The sequence below is a fragment of the Diceros bicornis genome, chromosome 35, assembly GCF_020826845.1.
Source record: "Diceros bicornis minor isolate mBicDic1 chromosome 35, mDicBic1.mat.cur, whole genome shotgun sequence".
Lineage (NCBI taxonomy): Eukaryota > Metazoa > Chordata > Mammalia > Perissodactyla > Rhinocerotidae > Diceros > Diceros bicornis.
This window is the reverse complement of record NC_080774.1, coordinates 31,943,414-31,968,068: the sequence shown is the minus strand read 5'-3', so window position 1 is coordinate 31,968,068 and position 24,655 is coordinate 31,943,414. Positions and strand designations below refer to the sequence as shown.

General features: G+C 41.7%; 1 protein-coding gene across 1 annotated transcript in view; it reads left to right on the top strand.

Moving 5' to 3' along the window:
- CLTCL1 (clathrin heavy chain like 1) overlaps positions 1 to 24,655 on the top strand; it is a 118,370-nt gene that overhangs the window by 47,836 nt on the left and 45,879 nt on the right. Inside the window, 13 exon segments of the mRNA XM_058532261.1 lie at positions 4,727 to 4,888; positions 7,504 to 7,615; positions 9,981 to 10,156; positions 11,106 to 11,303; positions 11,892 to 11,916; positions 11,919 to 12,050; positions 12,053 to 12,090; positions 12,198 to 12,350; positions 12,969 to 13,091; positions 14,565 to 14,702; positions 17,263 to 17,427; positions 17,987 to 18,185; positions 20,082 to 20,245. Of these exon segments, the coding sequence (XP_058388244.1) occupies positions 4,727 to 4,888; positions 7,504 to 7,615; positions 9,981 to 10,156; positions 11,106 to 11,303; positions 11,892 to 11,916; positions 11,919 to 12,050; positions 12,053 to 12,090; positions 12,198 to 12,350; positions 12,969 to 13,091; positions 14,565 to 14,702; positions 17,263 to 17,427; positions 17,987 to 18,185; positions 20,082 to 20,245 (1,785 nt within the window).

Below are 24,655 nucleotides of genomic sequence, written 5' to 3'. Positions count from 1 at the left end.
AGTTTAGGGATTTTTATGGAGATTTTATTGGTCGTCGGTGATGAACTCAATATCCAGCTCCTCTCCTCTGTCTGGATGCCAGGATAGGGTGGGGCTGAAAGTTCCAACCCTCTAATCATGCCTTGCTGTTGCTGGTGACCAGACCCCATCCTGAAGCTGTGTAGGGGTCCCCAATCACCAATCATCTCATTATCATACAAAAAGACACTCATCACTTTGGAGATCCCAAAGGTCTTACAAGCTTTTGTGTCAGGAACTGGGTACTAAGACCAGATATTATGACAAAAGATGCTCCTTTCACTCATGATCACTTAGGAAATTACAAGGGTTTTAGGAGTTTTGTGCGAGGAACCAGGGATGAAGACCAAATATTTATTTATTATTATATCACAATATCACACAAGCATTCAACAATAACAAAAAACTCCATGGGCATGAGAATAGACATGTAGACCAATGGAGTAAAATTGAGAGTCCAGGAATAAACCCATACATCCATGGCGAATTGACAATTTTTGACAAGGGTGTCAAGACCATTCAATGGGGAAAAAGTATTCTCTTCAGCAATCGGTGCTGGGACAACTAGGTATCCACATGCAAAGAATGGAGTTGGGCCCCTACCTCACACCATATACAAAAATGAACTGTAAATGGATCAAAGACTTCAATGTAAGAGCTAAAACTATAAAACCTTTAGAAGAAAACATGGGAAATATGCATGACTTTGTATTTGGCAATGGGTTCTTAGGTATAACACCAAAAGCATGAGCAACAAAAGAAAAAAATAGATAAATTGGACTTCAATGAATTAAAAACTTTTGTGCATCAAAGAATATTGTCAAGAAAGTGAAAAAACAGACTATAGAATGGGAGAAAATATTTGCAAATCACATTTCTGATGAGTCTACTATCCAGAAAAGGTAGATAACACAACTTGACAAAAAAAGATATCCCAATTAAAAAATGGGCAAAAAGACTTGAATAGACATTTATTCAAAGATAGACAAATAGCCAAAAAACACATGAAAAGATGCTCAACGTTATTAGTCACTAGGGAATTGTAAATCAAAACCACAATGAGGTACAACCTGTTAGGATGATTGTAATTTTTTTTAATGGAAAATAAGAAACCATGAATAAAATGAAAAAACAACCCACCAACTGGGAGAAAATATTTGCAAATCATATATCTGACAAGGGGTTAATCTCCAAAATATATAAAGGACTCATATAAAGGACAACTCAACAACAACATAAAACAAACAACCCAATCAAAACATGGGCAGAGGACATGAACAGACATTTTTCCAAGGAAGATATACAGATGGCCAATAGGCACGTGAAATGAGGTTCATCATCACTAATCGTCAGGGAAATGCAAATCAAAACTACAACGAGATATCACCTTACACATGTTAAAATGGCTGTAATCACCAAGACAAAAAACAACAAATGTTGGAGAGGATGTGGAGAAAAGGGAACCCTCATTCACTGCTGGTGGGAATGCAAACTGGTGCAGCCTCTATGGAAAACGGTATGGAGATTCCTCAAAAAATTAAAAATAGAAATACCAATATGACTCAGCTATCACATTACTGGGTATTTATCCAAAGGACTTGAAATCAACAATTCAAAGAGACTTACGCACCCCTATGTTCATTGCAGCATTATTCACAATAGCCAAGAAGTGGAAGCAACCCAAGTACCCATTGACTGATGAACGGACAAAGAAGATGTGGTGTATATATACAATGGAATACTACTCAGCCATAAAGAAAGACAAAATCGTCCCATTTGCAACAACATAGATGGACGTAGAGGGTATTATGTTAAGTGTAATAAGCCAGACAGAGAAAGACAAACACTGTATGATTTCACTCACATGTGGAAGAGAAACTAACACATCAACAAAGAGAACAGATGAGTGGTTACCAGAGGAGAAGGGGGTTGGGGGGTGGGCATAAGGGGTTAAGGGACACATATATATGGTGACTGACAAATAATAATGTACAACTGAAATTTCACAATGTTATAAACTGTTATGACCTCAATAAAATAAAAATAATAAAGTGAAAGGAACAAAAAAATGGAGAATTAGTATTGTTGAGGATGTAGCATAATTGGAACCCTCATACATTAATAGTGGGATTGTAAACTGGTTCAGCTGCTATGGAAGACAGTTGGACAGTTTCTCAAAAAGTTAAACAGGGGGACCGGCCCAGTGGTGTAGCGGTTAAGTGCTCACACTCCGCTGATCCCAGGTGCACACCCACGCACCGCTTGTCAAGCCGTGCTGTGGCTGTGTCCCATATAAAGTAGAGGAAGATGGCCATGGATGTTAGCCCAGGACCAATCTGCCTCAGCAAAAAGAGGAGGATTGACATCACATGTTAGCTCAAGGCTACTCTTCCTCACACACACACACAAAAAAAGTGTTGATTTGCATTTCCCTGACGATTAGTGATGTTGAACATTTGACCTAGCAATTCCATTCCTAAGTATCTACCCAAGATAAATGATGAAAACATATGTCCATGCAAAAACTTACACAGATGTTCATAGCAGCATTATTCATAATAGCCAAAAGGTGGAAACAACCCAAATGTTCACCAATGGATGAATGGGTGAACAAAATGTGGTTTATATGTAAAATGGAATATCATTTAGCCCTAAAAAGGAATGAAGTACTGATACATGCTACAACATGGACGAACCTCGAAACCTCACTAAGTGAAAAAAATCAGACACAGAAGGCCACATATTTTATGATCCCATTTATATGAAATATTTGGGTAAATCTATAGAGACAGAAAGCAGATGGGTGACTGATTGCCAGGGGCTGGAGGAAGGGGGTGGGGACTAACTGTTTAATGGGCACAGGGATTTTTTGGGGGTGATGAAAATGTTTCGAAACTGCATAGAGGTGGTGGTTGCACAACATTGTGAATGTACTAAATGCCACTGAATAAATTGTACATTTTAAAATGGTTAATTTTATGTTATGTGAATTTCACCTCAACCGAAAAAAAGGGGAGGGGGAACATGGGGGGTGGATTTTGGCCCACAGGCCTTAGTTTGCCACCCCCAGTCTAAACATTTGCAAATGCTACCCCTCTGTCTGAAACCACTTTTCCTCTTCACCTGGTTAACTCTCGTCACTTTTGGGAAGCCTTCTCTGACTCACCAACCGAGTGAGGTCACAGCATCTCACTCTTTCCTGGGTCATAGCACTCAGCACCGTATACTGCAATTGCTTGCTTCCTTGCCAGAAACCCTCATCACCTGTCCTTAAGGAAAGGACCTGTGTTGTATTCATTTTCCTTATCCTTAGCCCCTGGCACAGGACCTGTCACAAAGAAAGCATTTTTGCGTTGAATCCTTGCCAGCTATGATCGTCGACATACCTTTACCCAAAACACACATAACACTCAGCACCCCTGTGAGGTAGGTGGACCTCACTTCACAGGAGCCGAAGTTAGAAGCAGGTCACTGCCCAGTCCCACACTTGTAGCCTCTGGGTCCATGAGTACAGGCAGCGTAAGAGCCCAGGGCTCCAGTGTTGATCTCAGGTGTTCTCTCTGTTTCGCCTCTTCGTCTGGGCTTCAGTTTCGTCTTCTGTAGCTTTGGGACTCAAACGTACTGTCACCATGTTGCTGAAAATCTTCCCTTCATCTTCTGGGGAGAGTGAGTATTGTCCTGTCCTTATTCTTGTTTTAAAATTTCCTTGTTCGTTCTTCTATTAGAGTGCACACCGTTTATCTGCTGGTTGCGGCTCTATTTCTCCCTACTCCTGGCCTCTGGCAACCACTAGTCTACTTCCTGTCTCTAGATTCCCTATTCTGGACATTGCGTATGTGGAACCAGTTTGTGACTAACTTCTTTCACTTTGCATATTTTCAAAGTTCATCCATGTTGTAGCATGAATCAGTACTTTGTGTAGTAACTTGAACATAAGTGTGTGCAATAGAAAAGGTCTTTAAAAAGAAAATTGAAGCTTTTGTTTTCCCCTTTTAAGGGGATGTGGGTAGGTGGGAAATCGACTGAAGATCTGAATTTTACTCACAGACTGCTTTTGGGGGTTCATTCGGCAGAGATGATGGTTTGAATGTTGAATTCTGGGAGCTTGAACTGTGATACTTTCGTGTTCCATTTACTTAGCTTTTTGAGCATTTAACATTGGATATAAATATATTGAAATTCTCTCCTAGAAAATGTTAAGTTCTAAGTTTTATAAAAGATACTAGTCTCACTGGTTTTTATTAAATACAATTTTTGCTATTTATAAATTTCAGAAAACACAATTTTCAAAATTAGCCCCAAATCTCATCCTCCTGATTTAACTACTCTTAATACTTTGGAGTTTTTCCCCTGAAGACTTACTTTCTATGAATGTGCGTGTGTGTGTGTATGTATGTATACGTTTATATACATGTACACATGTATCCTGTACCCACACATATAAGTGTGTGTGTATACATATACATATTATATTTAACGAATTGAGATCATCTATCTTACTATTTTGTAGTCTTTTTTCCCTAGTATTTGTAGCCATTTTTCCACATTAAATTCAGGGTTATTTCATGTCTTTTAGTAGCTAATAGACTTATTTTTTATTAGAGGAAGTGTATCAACATATGACACTTTCAGTTTAGAAACATTTGTTTTAACAATTGTTTATGTCTGTCTCTTTTTCTCTTCCATTGTTGCAAATGTCTTTTGTTAGCAAAATCTTGTGTTTGGAGCAATGCAGCTCTACTCTGTGGATAGGAAGGTTTCCCAACCCATAGAAGGCCATGCTGCTGCTTTTGCAGAGTTCACGAGTGAGGGCACTGCCAAGCCTGCCACTCTTTTCTGCTTTGCTGTACGCAGTCCCACAGGGGGCAAGGTAAGATCTACTCTACTTTGTCTCCTCCTCCAGAAAAGTGTCCTGAGTCTGTGTTAGGAGTTTGTACAAGTGTAATTGTTAGCTGCTTAGCTGATATTTCAAAACCAATGTGTAATTGGGAGTGGGGAACGGCCTGCAGGTGCTTCAGGTGAATGAAGCTCTTGCCGTATTTAGAACCACTCACTTGTACATGTTGGTGGTTTCAACATGTTTCAACAACAACAACCAGTTGGTAGTTACTAACTTTGCATAAAGTTAGTAACCTCAAGTCGGCTACTGATTAATTGGTCCCTTTACTCTAAAAGTCTTCTTTAACAGAGCCTGAGCTAGGCACTGGGACCATAAGGTAAGCCAGGCATGGTTTCTTCTCTCACACACCAGTCTTATGGAGGCGACAGCTGTGTAAGAGCCAGTGCACACTATTGTTACCTAAGACACGGGTCCTGCATCACTGAGGCATGGTTCTGCCCAGGTGGTGGGGTAGGGAGTTGGGGGGTGGAACCCCAGGGGAGCTACAAATAGAAGAGGCCATGCCCTGGGAGCCAGTTGAGTTTTATTTGGCTCGGAGGCATGGCCAGCACCTGTTTGGCAAGGCTGCTGTGGGCGGAGATGTGGAAGTGTAAGAGTTGATAATGTTGGGGAGACCTGGGATTCCACCAGGGTTGTATTGCTTACTTGGAGATCTGCCTCAAAACAGAGTCCTTATCCCAGTACACTCTTGTCAAAAACATTCCCTGAAATAATTGTTTTGAGTTGGTTACTAGCCCTGAAGTACTCCCCAGAGAAGAGTTCTAAATCAGTATGTGGCTTTCCAAACTTCCTCATCTTAAATATTCTTATTTGGATACTTCGGTCTCTTGTGTAACATACTTCATGCTTCCGTAGTTGAGAACCAATAGAAAAGTAGGAGTCAGGTAAAAATATCAGTGTGCGTGAAGAGCTTGCTACCATATCACCTCAGAATGAGGCTTTTCACCTCCTCACAGACAGAGCTGGGCCACAGGCTCCCTTGTAGGAGCAGAGCCTGCCCTGCCAAGCTCCCTGTACAGAAAAGCGCATGCCAGAAGTGCCCTCTGTAGATGGGCGGCAGCCCCAAGAAGACAAGAGCTCATAAGGCAGGCATGCTCACTTATCTCCTAGACTCAGCTGTCAGGCGGGCCACTCCCCTCAGGGTGGAGCTGCAGTCAAGGGCAGTCTTCCATGGCAGGCCCTTCCACACACACAGACCTCCACAGCAGCTGTCCCAAGTGCCGCCTATTTTGTGGTCGAATGTCACTTCCCTTACCACAGTGGAAGGTGTGGGGTCCCTTCATTGGTTTTCTGGGCCTGTGCCCCTTAACACATGCCTTCCTTCTGATTCAGCCTAGCTGTACTTAACGGGAATGGCTCTGCAGTCTCCGTGTATGGATCCGAGTTTTGTCTAGACGCCAGTTCCTTGTTGCTAACTTTCTCATAGGTGGGTGCCACTTGTCTGTAGTCACACCCTTCTCTCACCACCTCCCGAAAAAGCCTGGCTTCCTTTCCCGTGGCCCCACTTCTATTGGCAGTGCCACCATCCTTCCCAACTCTCAAGCAAGAAACCACTCTCGAGCTCCTTTCTATTCTTGTTGCCATTGTTCACGCTTTAGCAAGTCTTACATTTGTGGCCAACTAGGCGTGTATCACCCATATTTGGGTTAGGGAATAGCCATTTACTAAGTCTTCAGACCCACCATACCCATCGAAAAGAATTTTCCTAAACTACTGTTTATCTGAAAGTGCCCCTATGCAAGGAGTTTGAGTCTCCCCCATTTTATTCTCTGGTAGCCTCTGCTCACTTGCTGCATCAGCCCTCCCCCTTCTAACCCATGTCTCACTGTTCATCCTCTGCTTGCCTCCAGCCTCTTTGATATTTTCCCCTTCTCTCTGCTGGGCGAAATCCAGACTATCTTTTAAGTGTACACTCCTCCGTTTCCTCTGCTGAGCCTCCTCTCCAACCCTTGAGTTTTGTGTCTCTGATCCACCTCTACTTAGGGTTTTTTCCAGACTTGTTTTAGCTTTGATACCTTTTCATTAGATGAGAGGAACCTGAAGCTGTTCTGATAAAAGCAGAGATGGGCCTCCTTGTCCACTCTCCTTCCTCCAGATTTTCCAAAGATCCTTACACCCACCCCCCAACCTTAAAAAGTTCAGGTCTTTGCCATGGTCGACTGTCTTGTGAATTTGGCGTTCAGTTATGAGGTCTTGTCTGTTAACTGATCTGTGTTAGCCTGAGCTGTGTCCAGGAGGTCGGAGTGGCAGAGCTGGAAGAGACAGCAGATCGTAGTTGGAGCCATTTGTTTCACTGGCATCTGCACTGAGGCCGGAGGGGAGAAGTGACTTGGCCAAAATGCTGGAACTAAATGTTTCTGAGGTTTCCTGGCATTGGTTCTTTCTATTGTACTAGGTGGTGGGGAGCAGGTTAGTGAATAACATAAGCACCTCGACCAAGAGATTGTCTTGTTTTGTTTGAATGTAAGTTTTATCATTAGTCATACAGAGTGTGGACTTAAGGCTCTGCTCACCACTGTGCATTGGTTAGCATCAGTCTGCCACCAAGAACGTTTACTTGGATTGACCTAAATTCTCTTTTCTAGTTGCACATAATCGAAGTCGGACAGCCTACAGCAGGAAACCAACCTTTTGTAAAGAAAGCTGTGGATGTGTTTTTCCCTCCAGAGGCTCAGACTGATTTCCCAGTGGCTATGCAGCTATGAATGTGCTGGTCTCTAAGTGGGTTTGAATGAATCACGGATCTCACAGATAGTTGCCTCTTGTGCCTCAGAAGGTGCCAGAGTAGATATGTTAGAACACAGAGAAGATTATATCGAGGCTCATCTTCTAGCTTATGCTGCCTTAACACACTCTGATGAGGAGCACTCTTTTCTACCAACAGGACTTTTTCCAACTCACGTACCCAAGTCCCAGATGTTTTCTTTTTTGTTATAAAAGATTAGGTGTTCACTGTAGTACAAAAATATACAACGAAGAAATCACTCCTCTGTAGCTGAACAAATTGGATGTAAAATATATCAAAGATCTTACTACTTGTTATATGAAATGTTTAGATGTAAACCTTTTCTGAACAAAATTGGGATCACACTATATATGTAAGATTATGTAATCTACTCTCCTTTATATTCTTTTGCTTGGTACATTATAGGCATTTCCATAAAGTATCAAATTCTTTGTGAATATTTTGGGAAGTGAACCGTTATTTTTAGAGATGTACCATAATTGTGGGATGTTTCAGTTATTTCCTTTTTTTCTGTTCTCAAATATTTGACTATATTTACGATAATTTGTTTAAGCTAGATTTCTGGAAATAGTTACGTGATCAAAGAATGCAATTTTTTCCCAGAGTGAAATTGGCTTTTTTTCTGTCTTACAAAAATGTACATTGTCCATAAATTTCCATCAGTATCAATAAGTATAACGGCAGAATTAAATATCAACTGAAATCCTATCACCAGTGGTAATTGTGACCACCCCTTTGGAAATATCTTTGCATGCATGTGTTTATGCAGATATATACAAATAGACTCTTATGAAATGGCTTTGCACTTTACAACCTTCTCTCACTATGTTGTAGACCATTCTATGCCAATAAAATACATGTATATATTTAATGTCTGCATCATCTGTTCTGTGGATGTGCCATAACTCATTTAGACAATCCCTTGTTAATGGATATTTATGCATACAGTAAACACGTCTAGGAATATTGTTGTCCATACCATTTGTGCATTAGTCCAAAAATCCAAGGATAAACTCCTAGAAATGAAACTGCTGGGTCAGGGGCATGTGCATATTGCTGTCTCTCATGATCATGCTGGCCAGTTCACACTCCTGCCGATACCACCCCTGTGAGCTGGACAGTGTCCAATGGTGTTTGTGTCCTTCCTGAGATTATTGTTGAGATGGGATGGGTTTACCAGTCACTCATACGCATCTTGTTAATTGCCTGTTCCCAATCTTGGCATTTTTCCTATCGGGGTCTTTATCTTATTTGTAAGAACTCTTTGTAGTTTTGGAATAGTAAGTTTACCTGATGTGTTTCAAATAAACATTTTTTCCCAGTTGTAACAAAAGTTTATTTGTGGTGTGTTCCACCTTGTAGAAGTTTTGCATTTTTATGTGGCTTTGGTATCATGTTTTGAAAAGAATTCTACACCGCAAGATGATCAAAATATTCACCCATATTGTCTTCTATTACTTTTTATTTTTTATTTAATTTTTTATTTAATTTTTTTATTTTTATTTTTTAATTTTAATTTTAATTTAAAAATCTTTGACCCATCTTGGGTTTACTTTGATCTAAAGAATAAGATAGAGATCCAGTTCTTTACCCTCATCCTCCATCTTCAGCTAGCCAGCTGATTATATCAACATCATATACTGATTAAAGTCTATTTTCCAGTGGTATGAAATACCTGTCATTCATATTAAATTTTTATATATGTTTGATTCTATTTCAGGGTTCTCAATTAAGTTCCATTTGTCTCTGTCTCTTCCTATGCTAGTACCACACTTTATTTCTTAGTGCAACACATTTTAAATTACTATAAGTTTTATAATAATCTAATTAGACAAATTCGTCTGTCTTTCTCCCACCCTGTCAGGATTTCCTGTGTGCTAAATATTTTTCTGTAAGAGTTAATGGCACTTGGCAAAGGTCAAAGGGTAATAAGTGGTAGTAGAGGGCGGGCTGGAACGTAAACTCAATGTTTGAGGTCTTTATCCAGAACTTTCCCCTTATTTTATGAACTTGCAGCTTGCTTTGGATTTGGTTAGAAACTGGGGAAAGGATAGTTGTACCAGAAAGCTATATGGAATAGCCTGATTTTATTGGACCTTTATTTGAGAGTGGTTGGTCAAAGTATTGGCTTTAAAACTAGTTCTCAGTGGGGTAGGACTGGAATCAACTTGGGATCCATGTCTCAGGAACACACTGCTCCCACCAATGATAAATGATCTCTTGGTCTAAGAATCAAGAGTCCTCTTTTATCATTCGTGAGCTCTTTTGCTTTATTTGGCTTTTCTTTACTTTTCCACCTGTTCTCTATCTTCTTATAGATTGGAGGTAAACGTGGTGTTATTTACTTGATCACAAAGTATGGCTATCTTCATATGTATGACCTCGAGTCTGGTGTGTGCATCTACATGAACCATATTAGTGCTGACACAGTCTTTGTAACTGCTCCACATGAACCTACCTCTGGAATTATTGGTGTCAACAAAAAGGGACAGGTATGTAACTTTGAGGGTTCATCTCCCACCTTTTTCATTCACTGGAGACTGGAGCTTAACTTTTCCCTTCTCCAAGAAAGTGGTCAGGTATAGTTAGCGCCAGTTATTAAACTTAACCCGTGTCTCCCTTCTTTTTGCCATCACTTCCCCTCTCAGACAGCACTATTCCTACCAGAGGATCGATCCTGAGAACAGAGCAGCTCCCTTCCTGCATGAAGCTTCTACCAGTGGAGCAGCAGTTCTAATACACACCGCTAACATCACAGGCCATGCACACATTGATTGGCAAGGGTTAAAAAAGCAGATACTGGAGCCCAGCCTGGTGGTATATGGGTTGAGTTCAGCACACTCAGCTTCGGTGGCCCGGGGTTCACGGGTTCAGATCCCGGGCGTGGAACTACACTACTCATCAAGCCATGCTGTGGTGGCATCCCACATACAAAATAGAGGAAGACTGGCACAGATGTTAGCTCAGGGCCAATCTTCCTCACCAAAAGAAAAAAAAAAGCAGATACTATGCTACCTAAGTTACCTTTCTCAACCAGTTAAAAAGACAGTTAAAAGAAGCAAATCTGTGCTTAAAAAAAAAGTTTGAGAAGAAAAATCGTCAGTTCTACCCAAACAAGTCATTTTGGCATAGTTGTCATCCTAAACGCATCTCTGGTTAATGTCCATGCAACTTTATATTTTTCTCACTTAATATTTTTGTAGTCTTTTAAACAACTGTGTAGAATCCCATGCTGCAGCAGTATCATGATGTTCTACTGTGTTACCATTGGGCATTTGGCCCCTTTGCATCCTGTCCCCAGTAAGGCCAACATTATAGGCATGCTCAGCCTGAGCCTTAGAACTTTGCTGATACTCCCGTGTCTGTGAGTTGAATGTAGCAGTGTGTGTGTATGGAGCACTTTTCTAGGCTTAACCAGTCTCACTTGTTGGGTCCTTATAGGTGCTGTCAGTTTGTGTGGAAGAAGATAACATTGTGAGTTATGCAACCAACGTGCTTCAGAATCCAGACCTTGGTCTGTGTTTCGCCATTCGTAGTAACCTGGCTGGGGCAGAGGAGTTATTTATGAGAAAATGCAGTACCCTGTTTGCACAGGGGAACTATGCTGAAGGTGCCAAAGTAGTGGTGTCTGCACCAAAGGTAATGACGCTTGAACACTGGTGCTGTCCTGATAGTGAAACAAATCATAAAAGCATTCCATCACTGCTGTTGGAGTATCTTAGCGTTCTATGAGTTTTTAGCTTTAAAATTTTCTACCAGTGGCGTAACAGTAATGGACAAATAAACAAAAAGCACAATCTTGCTGCAATGACATGTTCTTTTTCATTATCTTCCGGTTTTTGTCTATGTGCATACGTTTCTCACCCAACTTCCTTTTTTTTAATTGATGTAACATTGGTTTATAACATATAAATATCAGGTGTACATCATCATATTTCAATTTCTGTGCAGATTACATCATGTTCACCACCCAAGGACTAATTACTATCCATTAGTAATGGATAGTAGAGGAGAAGGAGGATCCTAAGTAGAAGTGGCCCGTAGGACTGAGACCCACTGTGATGGGGTCATTGCTGAAGGCAGAAGCCATTGCCTTGCTAGGGGACGTTTTGTCACTGATAATTTGGTGTAGAATTTCTGTTGGCAAGATTTTTTTATACAAGCAAGTTAAGTGAAGAGATGACTTGTGATTACAACACAATGACCTGAATTTCCATTTGTCATTAGGGAATCCTACGTACCAGCGACACGGTTCGAAGTTCCAGAGTATTCCTGCCCAGCCTGGGCAGGCTTCTCCTTTGCTCCCGTACTTTGGAATCCCCCTTGACCAGGGTCAGCTTAATAAACTTGAATCCTTAGATCTTTGCCGTCCAGTTCTTTAGCAGGGGCCAAGCAACTTTTAGAAAAGCGACTGAAGGAAGACAAGGTACAAACACTTGTGAAATCATAGCCCCTAGCACTGTTTGAGAACTAGGTCACAGGCTCACTACTTCCCCGCTCCTAATCTTACCTTGTCCCTTTGGCACACCACAGCTAGAGTGTTCAGAAGAACTTAGAGGTTTGGTCAAAACTGCTGACCCTACACTCGCTGTGAGTGTGTACCTTTGGGCAAATGTGCCAAGCAAAGTTATCCAGTGTTTTGTAGAAACAGGCCAATTCCAAACACTTGTGCTCTATGCCAAAAAGGTAATGCATGCTTAACCATTAGCATTTCACAGATAATTAATTTGTGGTTGGGTGGTTGCTGATTCTGAAGTTTATAAAATGCCCTTCTATGTAAGTAGTCTGGTGTGAGAGAGTTGTCAGTGTTGCTGTTAGTATCTGTCACGCCTTGATAATGGTCATATTTTATTCTCTACAGATTTTATTTTCCGGTCTTACATTTACAGTCTTTCCATCTCATTTCCAGTTGGGGCTTTCCTGTCATTTTATCTTGTTCTTTTTCTCACTTCTTCTCCATTCCCCCTTAGCACCCTTTGTGTGTTAATTTGGTGTTTTGGTGGGGTTCCAGGCCTTATCCCCACAGCTCACTGGGCACTGTGCTGAGTGTTGATCAGAGTTTGCACACTGGTTGGGGTGACTGCTTTGTGGTCCGGCCTGTTTGTATAGTTGATTGTGCCTCCGTATACATGAAGTCTGCACTTTGGATTGGCTGTTGTGTTTGGCAGAGAGCTGGCACAAATACATGCTAATAGTGCTCCTTATTTCTTTGTGAACACAATGAAAGAAAGGATGGGGAACTTCTTTTTTTTAACGCTCAAGGTCTTTTGTTTATTTCCCTGATGGCTGTTCTCTTGTTTCTAGGTTGGCTATGCCCCAGACTGGATCTTTTTGCTGAAGAGTGTGATGAGGATCAGTCCAGACCAGGGCCTGCAGTTTTCTCAAATGCTCATGCAGGATGAGGAGTCATTGGGCAACAGTGACCAGGTGAACCTGGGTTGTTTGAGACAGCTTTCCGTGGCTTTGTATAGCCGTCAAGAAGAGTCCCTTTCATTTGTTTTCCTGTTCCCAGTGTCTCAATTGTTTTCTTTGCCTGCTATAAAAAATCTCATGTACTAGGGAAGCTTGTCTTCTAGTCTTTTATTATTTGAATACTTTACCTTCGTTTTAAAGTATTTTAGATTGCGTGTCGAGTTGTGAGGGTCTTGTTTCTTTGTGTGCTGATTGGTGGTAGGGTGTGAGGATATCCTTTCAGGATGGTAGTCCCAGCCCCACCCTAATCACCACCTCATTATCCCCTTCTGACAAAGGGCCTGAACTCTGCCAGAGTACCTGGTCATGGTGGGTGCCCTCGAATCTGCAGACTTTCATCTTGTGGGTGTCTGACTAACCTGGAGTTAGGTGAACATAAGCCCATTATTTTAGTATAATGTACTTAGTATTTAGATGTACACACATGACAAGTCACCTTCAGTAAACTGTGTACAACAGGCTCTGGGTAATACAGTGGTATGTAATGAAGCTTGAAGCAAGCTAACACAATCAACAACCTGTATAGAAATAATAAGTACAGTTATATTGGGTTTATACATCTTAGAATTTGCAGATGTTTTAGAGATCATGATCAAGGGATTTGAGCCAAACTTACGAAGATCTCAAGGGGAAAGAAGGCTCTAGTTTACATCTGAATTATATTACATATTTTTTTAAGTATTTTTAATATAAACTTTCTTCATGTACTTTAAATATGGAAACAATTACTCAATTAGTAAATTTATTACCTATATCTCACCTCTTATTAAGGCTTTTTATTTCTTTAAATTAACATAAATTTAACCTTAATGATTGGTGTCTAAGTCAATGTTTGGATTTTTCCAGTTGTGCCTGAATAAAATAATGATAGTATATGGGCTAGACACCAGGTATTGACTGCCTCTAGGGTTTGATTAAGTAATGGGTTGTTAAGATTGCTTGGGGCCGGCCCTGTGGCATAGTGGTTAAGTTCCACGTGCTCCACTTCCTCACCCTGGGTTCATGGGTTTGGATCCTGGGCCTACACCACTCATCAGCCATGCTGAGACGGCAACCCACATACAAAATAGATGGCAGAGATGTTAGCTCAGGGTGAATCTTCCTCAGCAAAAAAAAAAAAAAAAAAAAAAAAAAGGGTTGCTTGACTACCTCAGAGGATTCTGGGGATTCATATGTGAAAAAAGTACATCCTTTAATCTACTCAAGTAAAATGCCCTGTTGGTGAATATGATGTAGGTGATGTAATTTCACAATATTACCTACTAATAAATAATGGCTATGAATTACATGAATTTTGATGGTGTAAGAAAATGCAAAGGAAGAAACTAATTGTTGAATTTCTAAATGAAATTCAATTTCAGGAACTATTTCAATAGGAAAACAAAACAGTTTCCTTTGAGTAAAAATGTGGCTTGTGATCTGTTTCAGATTGTAGACGTTTTCATGGAAAACAGTTTAATTCAGCAGTGTACTTCCTTCTTGTTGGATGCCTTGAAGAATAATCGCCCATCTGAGGGGCACCTCCAGACTCGCCTGTTGGAGATGAACTTGATTCATGCACCCCAGGCAAGTGACATTTCCAGGCTGAAACCAGGGCCCTGAGCACATGTTTCACTTCTGTGTGGGACTCACACACTGAGACGCAGTGGCTTTGGGCTGGGTTGTGCTCATGCCAGAGGTTGATCTTTGCCTCAGTGGACATTCTCCAGGACTTTCCTGCAAGGGATTTCCAGAATCCATGGTGCAAGACTTTCATAGAAACAGTTACAATTAGGGCATCATTTCTTTTCCTTTTTTTTCTCATTGTGGTAAAATATATGTAACAAAATTTACCATTTTAACTATTTTTAAGTGTGCAATTCACTGGCATTAAGTACATTTGCAGTATTGTACAGCCGTTACCACTGTATATTTCCAGAACTTTTTCATCACCCCAAACAGAAATTCTGTATCCATTAAGCAGTAACTCCCCATCCCCTCCCCCATCGCCTGGTAACCTCTGTTCTACTTTCTGTCTCTATGAATCTGCCTATTGTAGACACTTAATATAAGTGGAATCATACAATATTTGTCCTTTTGTGTCTGAATTTTTTCACCTGGCATGTTATTTTCAAGGTTCATCCATGTTGTAGCATGTATCAGAATTTCATTCATTGTTATGGCTGAATAATATTCTGTTGTATGTGTTTGCCACATTTTGTTTATCCACTCATCTTTTGATGGACACTTGGGTTTTTTTCACCTTTTGGCTATTGTGAATAGTGCTGCTATGAACATTGGTGTACAGGTATCAGTTTGAGGCCCTGTTTTCAGTTCTTTTGGGCATATACCCAGAATTGGAATTGCTGGATCATATATAATTCTATGTGTAACTTCTTGAGGTACCGCCATAGTGTGTTCCATGCAGCTGCACCATTTTACACTCCCACCGGTAGTGTATGAGGGTTCCAATTTCTCCACATCCTCGCCAACACTTGTTATTTTCTGTGCATGTTTGTATTTTTTCTGTGCTTTTGTAATAGCCATCCTAATGGGTGTGAAATGGTATCTCATTATGGTGGGGCATTTCTTGACCTGAAAGTTGGGCGGGAGGTATGATCAAATCATAAGTATGTGCTATTTTTGGTTAAATTTGGATATACATGCAGGAAAAGAATTTGGAGGAATTTATATCAAGCTGTTAACCATGGTTGTCTGAGTGGATAGGATTGTAGAAATTCTATTTGTTCTTATCTGTCTTCTAATTTGTTTTTTCTTTAATAATCATATATTGTTTTTGTAATTAGGAAACAATATGTTAATTATATTGTTCTGTTACTTCAGGTTGTTCATATCTACAAGTTAGATGCTGCTGTGTGGTCATATCCCATCTCTAGGACACAAAAGTGCTGTTAATTTGTTGTTTGGTATTCTGTTGAACTCTGATGACTTGGTGATTATATATGACAGATTTTAGTAAATGAGCTTTGAAACAGAAACTAAGCACCACTCAGAAACTGAGCAGATAGACCTAAGGAGAGCCCAGACCCCAGAGCGGGGCAGCTTGAATGGGCGTGTGGCTGAGCACAGCACTTGAAAGGTTGGGCCAGTCCTCTCTGGATGTCAGAGGCTGGTTGATGTTTTCTTTTTGGCTTATCTATGTTTTCTAAGTTCTCTAAACTGGACTGTTGTTCTAATAAGGGGGAAACGTTTCAAACAAGAAGGTAGTAAGGATAGATCTGAAGGAAGCAGAGGGTGGGGCAGCAGATAAGTGCCAGATGATACAAAACTGCTCTCAGCCCTTGGTTTGGAGCGTTTCCTCCATAGGGAGCCCCAAGTGTGTGTAATCCTGGAGCATTGTGATGTTAGACTAGGTCTGTGGTTCCTACATACTTGATTGGTGTTCCATAACCTGGAAGGAATTGGAAAGAGTGTGCTGGGTGGCCGGTGAAGGCACCCAAGCTGCATTTCATCAAGACAAGCTACTTGTTTGATATGGAAGGTCAGATCACTCAGCAAGGCAGCGGAATTGCTCTACTGACCCATATTCTTAGCCCAGAGTTAACTTATTTAAAGATAATGTTAAGCCTCATTGAAATTCTTTCCAGGAGTGTTTGTTGTTTTTCAAACGCAACCTGCTGCTCCTAATTCTGCCTTTAACCAGAGAAGTCTAGTAAATACAGGATTTGTTAATTTTGGGTCTAATTCTGACTATTACTAGTCTGAGGCTTGAGCTCATTAAAGAAGGAAGCCTTGGTAGACTCAAGCCCTCACATTGACCTTGTCAGGGAAAACTGTATGAATATGGTGGCTAAAAAGCCAGAGCAACAGCCTGCACTGATTGTAGTAACAGCGCTTCGTGGCAGAGCCTCAGCCACGTGTGCTGGGCCAGCTCTGCAACTGAGAGGACAGAGCCTTAATCGAAGAGCCTCAGGTGACTTGGAAGGATGGCCAGCACTCTGCTCAGGACCCACAAGTAGCTGCTGCTGCTATGGGAGCACGGATGTGTGCAGGGGCCCAGAAGTGGGAGGCGCTTCTCCTTCCTATGAGCTCTGGTTCTGGAGCTGTGCCTGGAGGCATGGTTGAGCAGCTGCCCTTAAAAAGTTATCACCTGTCAGGCTTTCTTACTGAACTCACTGTTTCACAGGTTGCAGATGCCATCCTTGGAAAGCAGATGTTAACGCATTACGATCGGGCCCACATCGCCCAGCTCTGTGAAAAGGCGGGCCTCTTGCAGTGAGCACTGGAGCACTACATCGACCTCTACGACATCAAGAGGGCTGTGGTCCACACTCACCTCCTCAGTCCCGAGGTATGGCATGCCCCTGGGGCACTCCCACTGTGGACGGCGTTCCCTGGTCGTTAGGGTCACATGCTTCCAAATCTCCAAAGTGGGTTGTTGTGGGACTGTGCTGTGTGCCTTTCCTGTGCGTGAGCCTCGTCACTGCTATGAGCAGTTCTCATTCAGCCCACACACACACCCCAGTTGCTCAGCCACACGGCTGGGCCTGTATCACCTCTTTCTCTCTATCACCTTTGACTTAGTCTAATAGGGAGAACCTCTTACTGACAACTCTAGCAGGGATGTCTGAAACCGTTAGCAAAAGCTAAATAGCTATTGCATTCCAGTTTATAGAATAGGGTTTAGTATCAGCCATGGAGCACTGCAGGGTCTCTGACAGCTCATTAAACAGTTGAGGTCAGTGTCTTGTGGCAAGTCTACTCCCAGCTCCCACTTTTCACCACGAGGGATAGTTGCTCTTCTGTTGTTTTAAGTGGAAATTTCTTGATGTTTTTCACACTTGGAGGGAAAAATTGATCTAGTATTTGCCAGTGGTGGCAACATCTAAGATGTACATGTTTGTGGACAGATTATTCTTGCTTCTCGGTGGCTCGTCACCTTCTTTGGCTCCTTGTTGGTGGAGGATTCTCTGGCGTGCCTGCGTGCTCTGCTGTCTGCCAGCATCAGACAGAACCTTCAGCTGTGTGTGCAGGTGGCCTCCAAGTACCACAAACAGCTGGGCATGCAGTCCCTGGTGGAACTGTTTGAATCCTTCAAGAGTTACGAAGGTAAACTGTGCAGCCCCTGGCTGACCACGCCTGGGTGTCACTGTCTGCCTGCCCAACCTAACAGTCTTCCTACAAGCCAAGTGGGATGTAGCACTCACCACCTCAGGTGTTGGTCAATGGCAGAAGATTCCTGCTCTCTCGTGTGGGTTACCCAGCTTAGGTAGCTTTTTTGGTGTTTGCAAAGGAAGAAATTGGTTGGTTGGCATTGGTGTAGGGAGACTTAGAATCCCCCTTGTGCCTCTGGAGCCTCTGTGGAACTGAGCGTCTCTGTGGCACAGTCTGCCACGGAGTTCACCTGAAACCCTGAGCTAGTGGCAGTGGAGTGCACAGCCCTTAGAGGGTGAGTGTTTTGTGCTGGTCTCAGCATATCAATAACTAATATTGTGGTTGGACTGGCCCTTGTGGTTCTTATTATGATTGCCCTTCAGCAGTAACCATCAGGAAACTTCGGAAAAATAAAGGTTTATTACTCACCGGACCTGGAAATTACATAGCACACCTGGGGCCACACAGCAGGGCTTCAGGTAGAGAGAGAAAGAGAGAGCACACAGGCCTGGGGTTCTGCTTTTATTGAGGTTGAGGGTAGGGGACTAGGGTTTCGTGGGCTCACTCTTTATTGGTGAATTTAAAACATAAGAGCAGGAATTGAAAGCACAGGAAGACGACAAAAAAAAAAAAACCCACTGGCCCAAATGGTTAGCTATCGAAATCAACCAAGATCCCTAAAACAGAGGAGCCTCAGTTGGGGGAGAGGTGGCCTGGCATGTGGCTGGCAATGTGTTTATTAGAGATAGCCCTCTTTGAAGTGGATGCCTTGGCAATCAAAGCTTAAGTCAGGCACTTGTGTTACAAAAAAGAAGAAAATCATCAGGGCTTATGGCTTCCCCTGAGTGAGAGCCACATGGAGCTCTTGAGGCATGCAGTCACTGGGCTGACGGGCCTGCCCTGGTTGGCTTCCTTTGCCCACTGTGGGCATCACACCAAGAAATGTACTAGTCAGGGGATGGCTTTCCCAATTGAGGGTCTGTTGGGGACAGGCTGCAGCTATCTGGCCTGCCTAGGACAGAGCCAAAGCATTTGTCCAGTGGGGCATCAAGCCACTGCCATGTGCCTTGTGAGGTTGTGACATTGGAGGAATGAAGGCAAGACCTGCTCTCACTCGATCTGGCCTTCTTGTCAGGAGATGCCATCACAGGAAAGTCTACCGCAGCAGCAGTTGGGTGGCTTTGGGATGAGAGATGGCAGTAGGGTAGGGTTGGTGGGAACCATCCCCTTGGGGCTGCCAGTTCCATCCCCAGGTTACAGCCAAAGACCTCTTGGGGAAAGTGGTCTTCTCTGGTGTATCATGTCCTGCTATTGTTACTGGTACCTCCTGTCTGGAGCCTGTAATGGTTAGGAAATCAGTGTCTCTGGGTATTATGGAACCCAGTCCGTAGTGGCTCCCGTCTGTGCCATCAGTTCAGTGTTAGGTAGCAGACTCTTCAGTTGGAGGCTCCTGTGTGAAGCCATTGCTTTTTTCTCTGTTTCTGGCATGTCTTTTTAGAGCAGCAGTCACAGAGCCCTCTTAGGTTACCTCAGTTTGAACTATTCTTGAAGAGGACCAACTAAGGTATACCTGGGCCGCCCAAAAGGATTCCGTGTACACACATAGTGAGTATTTTACATCAGAACATCCCAGGTATACCTCCTAAATTTGGTGGAAATTTGACTAGCTATTTTTGGGAGATGCCAGAGCTGTTGAACTTCACGTAGATTATAAAGTCTGAGTGGGCTGTGGGCACTTGGAAAATGGATCAAGGTCGTTGTGGGCTGGGCCATCAAGGGCAGGTGGGCTACGACCGTAGAGAAGGCACGTGGTATCAGGAAGGCACAAAACGGAACAGTCTCTCTTCATAGGCCTGTTCTACTTCCTGGGTTCAATTGTGAACTTCAGCCAGGATCCAGAAGTGCACTTGAAATACATTCAGGCCACCTGTAAGACAAGGCAGATCAAGGAGGTGGAGAGGATATGCCGGGAGAATAATTGCTACAACCCAGAGTGGGTGAAGAACTTCCTAAAGGTGAGTGTGTCTGGGCATTGCTGCCTTCCTTGATCAAACCATCAGCCAACTGCCCAAGAGTTGGAAAGCTGGGTTTGTCTCACCAGCGTTTCCTGGGTCCCCAGTGACAGAGCTCTGATTTTGGTCTAAAGTTCTTAGAGGAGACCACTGGTTGTTTTACGATTTTTTTGTGGAAAGAATCTTGATGCTGTGCTCTTAATTAGCCGATGTGTGAGTGGAGAGAGTTAGTTTATTGCTACTTTGTATGTCAGCAACGTCCCAGTTGTACCCCTGTTAATTAGGCTGGGCAGGGCTGCAGAAATTAAAAAACCACCCGGTGCTAATAAAAAAGCATATTTTCTTCTTGTGCGCAGTCCTGGGTGGATGTGGACGTAAGGAGGGTGGCTTTATTTCCTACTGTCTGTCAAGGACCAGGCTGATGGCTACTTTGCTGTCTTCAACACTCACCCTGACACATTGCCTTCTTGGTCAACTGGAAGAAGGAAAGAGTATAGAGGAGCCAGCATGGGTGGGTTTTATGAGTGAGGCTGAAAGTGGCACGTGACACTTTGATTCATGTTCTGTTGGAGGAAACTAGGTCACTTGGCCACACCCAAAATGCAAGAGTGCCAGGGAACCTGAGAAATGTTGTCTGGGTATGACTAAAAAGGGGAGACATGATAGTGGTGGATTGCTGGGTGTGGAAAGCACGTGTCGGGGGCAGCCTCCTGCACTGACAGGTGATGTTCCATGGAGTGTGACTGCTTGTCTGAAAAGGCAGCCCTTACTGTCAGGTGTTCTTGAGAGCAGCCTGTTCTCTGCTGCCTGGTCTGGGTCAGATTTGTACATGAGTAGCTTCTTGTCTTAAGCCAAAAGATGTTTGGTTTTGGACCAATTTGGAATGTTACTGCCAAATTTAGCAGGGTTCATTTTTTCTTATTATTTTTTGTTTGTTTATTGCAGTAACACTGGTTTATAACATTGTGTAAATTTCAGGTGTACATCATTATACTTCTATTTCTGCATAGATTACATCATGTTCACCACCCAAATACTAATTACAACCCATCACCACACACGTGTGCCAAACTATCCCTTTCGCCCTCCTCCCTCCACCCTTCCCCTCTGGTAACCACCAATCCAGTCTCTGTCTCTAAGTGTTTGTTTATTGTTGTTATTATCTACTACTTAATGAAGGAAATCATACGGTATTTGACCTTCTCCCTCTGACTTATTTCACTTTGCATAATACCCTCAATGTCCATCCATGTTGTCACAAATGGCTGGATTTCATCGTTTCTTATGGCTGAGTAGTATTCCATTGTGTATATATACGACATCTTCTTTATCCATTCGTCCCTTGAGGGGCACTTAGGTTGCTTCCAAGTCTCGGCTATTGTGAATAACGCTGCAATGAACACGGGGGTGCATGTATCTTTACGCACTGGTGTTTTCAAGTTCTTTGGATAAATACCCAGCAGTGGAATAGCTGGGTCATATGGTAGTTCTATCCTTGATTTTTTAAGAAATCTCCATAGTGTCTTCCATAGTGGCTGCACCAGTTTGCACTCCCACCAGCAGTGTATGAGAGTTCCCTTCTCTCCACATCCTCTCCAACACATGTTGTTTCCTGTCTTGTTAGTTATAGCCATTCTGACAGGCGTGAGGTGATATCTCATTGTAGTTTTGATTTGCATTTCCCTGATAGTTAGTGATTTTGAACATCTTTTCATGTGTCTGTTGGCCATCTGTATATCTTCTTTGGAGAAATGTCGGTTCAGGTCTTTTGCCCATTTTTTAATTGGGTTGGTAGTTTTTTTGTTGTTGAGATGCATGAGTTCTTTATATATTTTGGAGGTTAAGCCCTTATCAGATGTATGGTTTGCAAATATCTTCTCCCAATTGTTAGGTTGTCTTTTTGTTTTGTTGATGGTTTCCTTCGCTGTGTAGAAGCTTTTCAGTTTGATGTAGTCCCATTTGTTTATTTTTTCTATCGTTTCTCTTGCCCGGTCAGACATGGTGCTTGAAAATATGTTGCTAAGACTGATGTCAAAGAGCGTACTGCCTATGTTTTCTTCTAGAAGTTTCATAGTTTCAGGTCTTACATTCAAGTCTTTAATCCATTTGGAGTTAATTTTTGTGTATGGTGTAAGGTAAGGGTCTACTTTCACTTTTTTGCATGTGGCTATCCAGTTTTCCCAACACCATTTGTTGAAGAGACTTTCTTTTCTCCATTGTATGTTCTTGGCTCCTTTGTCAAAGATTAGCTGTCCATAGATGTGTGGGTTTATTTCTGGGCTTTCGATTCTATTCCATTGATCTGTGTGTCTGTTTTTGTGCCAGTACCATGCTGTTTTGGTTACTATAGCTTTGTAGTATATTTTGAAATCAGGGAGTGTGATACCTCCAGCTTTGTTCTTTTTTCTCAGGATTCCTTTAGCTATTCGGGTTCTTTTGTTGTTCCATATAAATTTTAGGATTCTTTGTTCTATTTCTGTGAAAAATGTTGTTGGAACTTTGATAGGGATTGCATTGAATCTATAGATTGCTTTAGGAAGTATGGACATCTTAACTATGTTAATTCTTCCAATCCAAGAGCACGGAATATCTTTCCATTTCTTTGTGTCTTCTTCAATTTCTTTCAGCAATGTTTTATAGTTTTTGGTGTACAGATCTTTCACCTCTTTGGTTAAGTTTATTCCTAGGTATTTTATTCTTTTTGTTGCTATTGTAAATGGGACTGTATTCTTAATGTCTTTTTCTGCTACTACGTTGTTAGTGTATAGAAATGCAACTGATTTTTGTATGTTCATTTTGTATCCTGCAACTTTAACATATTCGTTTATTACTTCTAAAAGTTTTCTGGTGGATTCTTTAGGGTTTTCTATATATAAAATCATGTCATCTGCAAATAGTGACAGTTTCACTTCTTCCTTTCCAATTTGGATCCCTTTTATTTCTTTCTCTTGCCTGATTGCTCTGGCTAGGACTTCCAGTACTAGGTCAAATAGGAGTGGTGACAGTGGGGCATCCTTGTCTGGTTCCTGTTCTTAGAGGGATAGCTTTCAGTTTTTCACCATTGAGGATGATAGTAGCTGTGGGTTTGTCGTATACGGCCTTTATTATGTTGAGGTACTTTCCTTCTATCCCCATTTTATTCAGAGTTTTTATCATAAATGGATGCTGTATCTTGTCAAATGCTTTCTCTGCATCTATTGAGATGATCATGTGATTTTTATCCTTCATTTTACTAATGTGGTGTGTTACGTTGATTGATTTGCGAATGTTGAACCATCCCTGCATACCTGGAATAAATCCCACTTGATCATGGTGTATAATCTTTTTAATGTATTGTTGTATGCGATTTGCTAATATTTTGTTGAGGATTGTGGCATCTATGTTCATGAGTGATATTGGCCTGTAATTTTCTTTTTTTGTGTTGTCCTTATCTGGTTTTGGTATCAGGGTAATGTCGGCTTCGTAGAATGAGTTAGGGAGCTTCCCTCCCTCCTCAATTTTTTGGAAGAGTTTGAGAAGGACAGGTATTAGTCTTCTTTGAATGTATGGTAGAATTCACCAGGGAAGCCGTCTGGTCCTGGACTTTTATTTTTGGGGAGGTTTTTGATTACTGTTTCGATCTCCTTACGGGTGATTGGTCTATTCGAATTCTCTACTTCTTCTTGACCCAGTTTTGGAAGGTTGTATGATTCTAAGAATTTATCCATTTCTTCCAGATTGTCGAAGTGGTTGGCATATAGCTTTTCATAGTATTCTCTCATAATCTTTTGTATTTCTGAGGTATCTGTTGTAGTTTCTGCACTTTCATTTCTGATTTTACTTATTTGTGCCTTCTCTCTTTTTTTCTTGGTGAGTCTAGCTAAAGGTTTGTCAATTTTGTTGATCTTTTCAAAGAACCAGCTCTTGGTTTTATTAATTTTTTCTATTGTTTTTTTAGTCTCTATTTCATTTATTTCTGCTCCAATTTTTATCATTTCTCTTCTTCTACTGATTTTGGGCTTTGTTTTTTCTTCTTTTTCCAGTTCCTTTAGGTGTATTGTTAGATTCTTTATTTGAGATTTTTCTTGTTTGTTGAGATAGGCCTGTATTGCTATAAACTTCCCTCTTAGAACCGCTTTTGCTGTATCCCATAAATTCTGGCATGTCGTATTTTCATTTTCATTTGTCTCCACGTATTTTTTGATTTCTTCTTTGATTTCTTCGTTGACCCAGTCGTTGTTCAGTAGCATTTTGTTTAATCTCCACGTATTTGTGGCTTTTCTGATTTTCTTCCTATAGTTGAGTTCTAGTTTCATACTGTTGTGGTCAGAAAAGATGCTTGGTATTATTTCAATCTTCTTAAATTTATGGAGACTTGTTTTGTGGCCTAATATGTGATCAATCCTGGAGAATGTTCCATGTGCATTTGAAAAG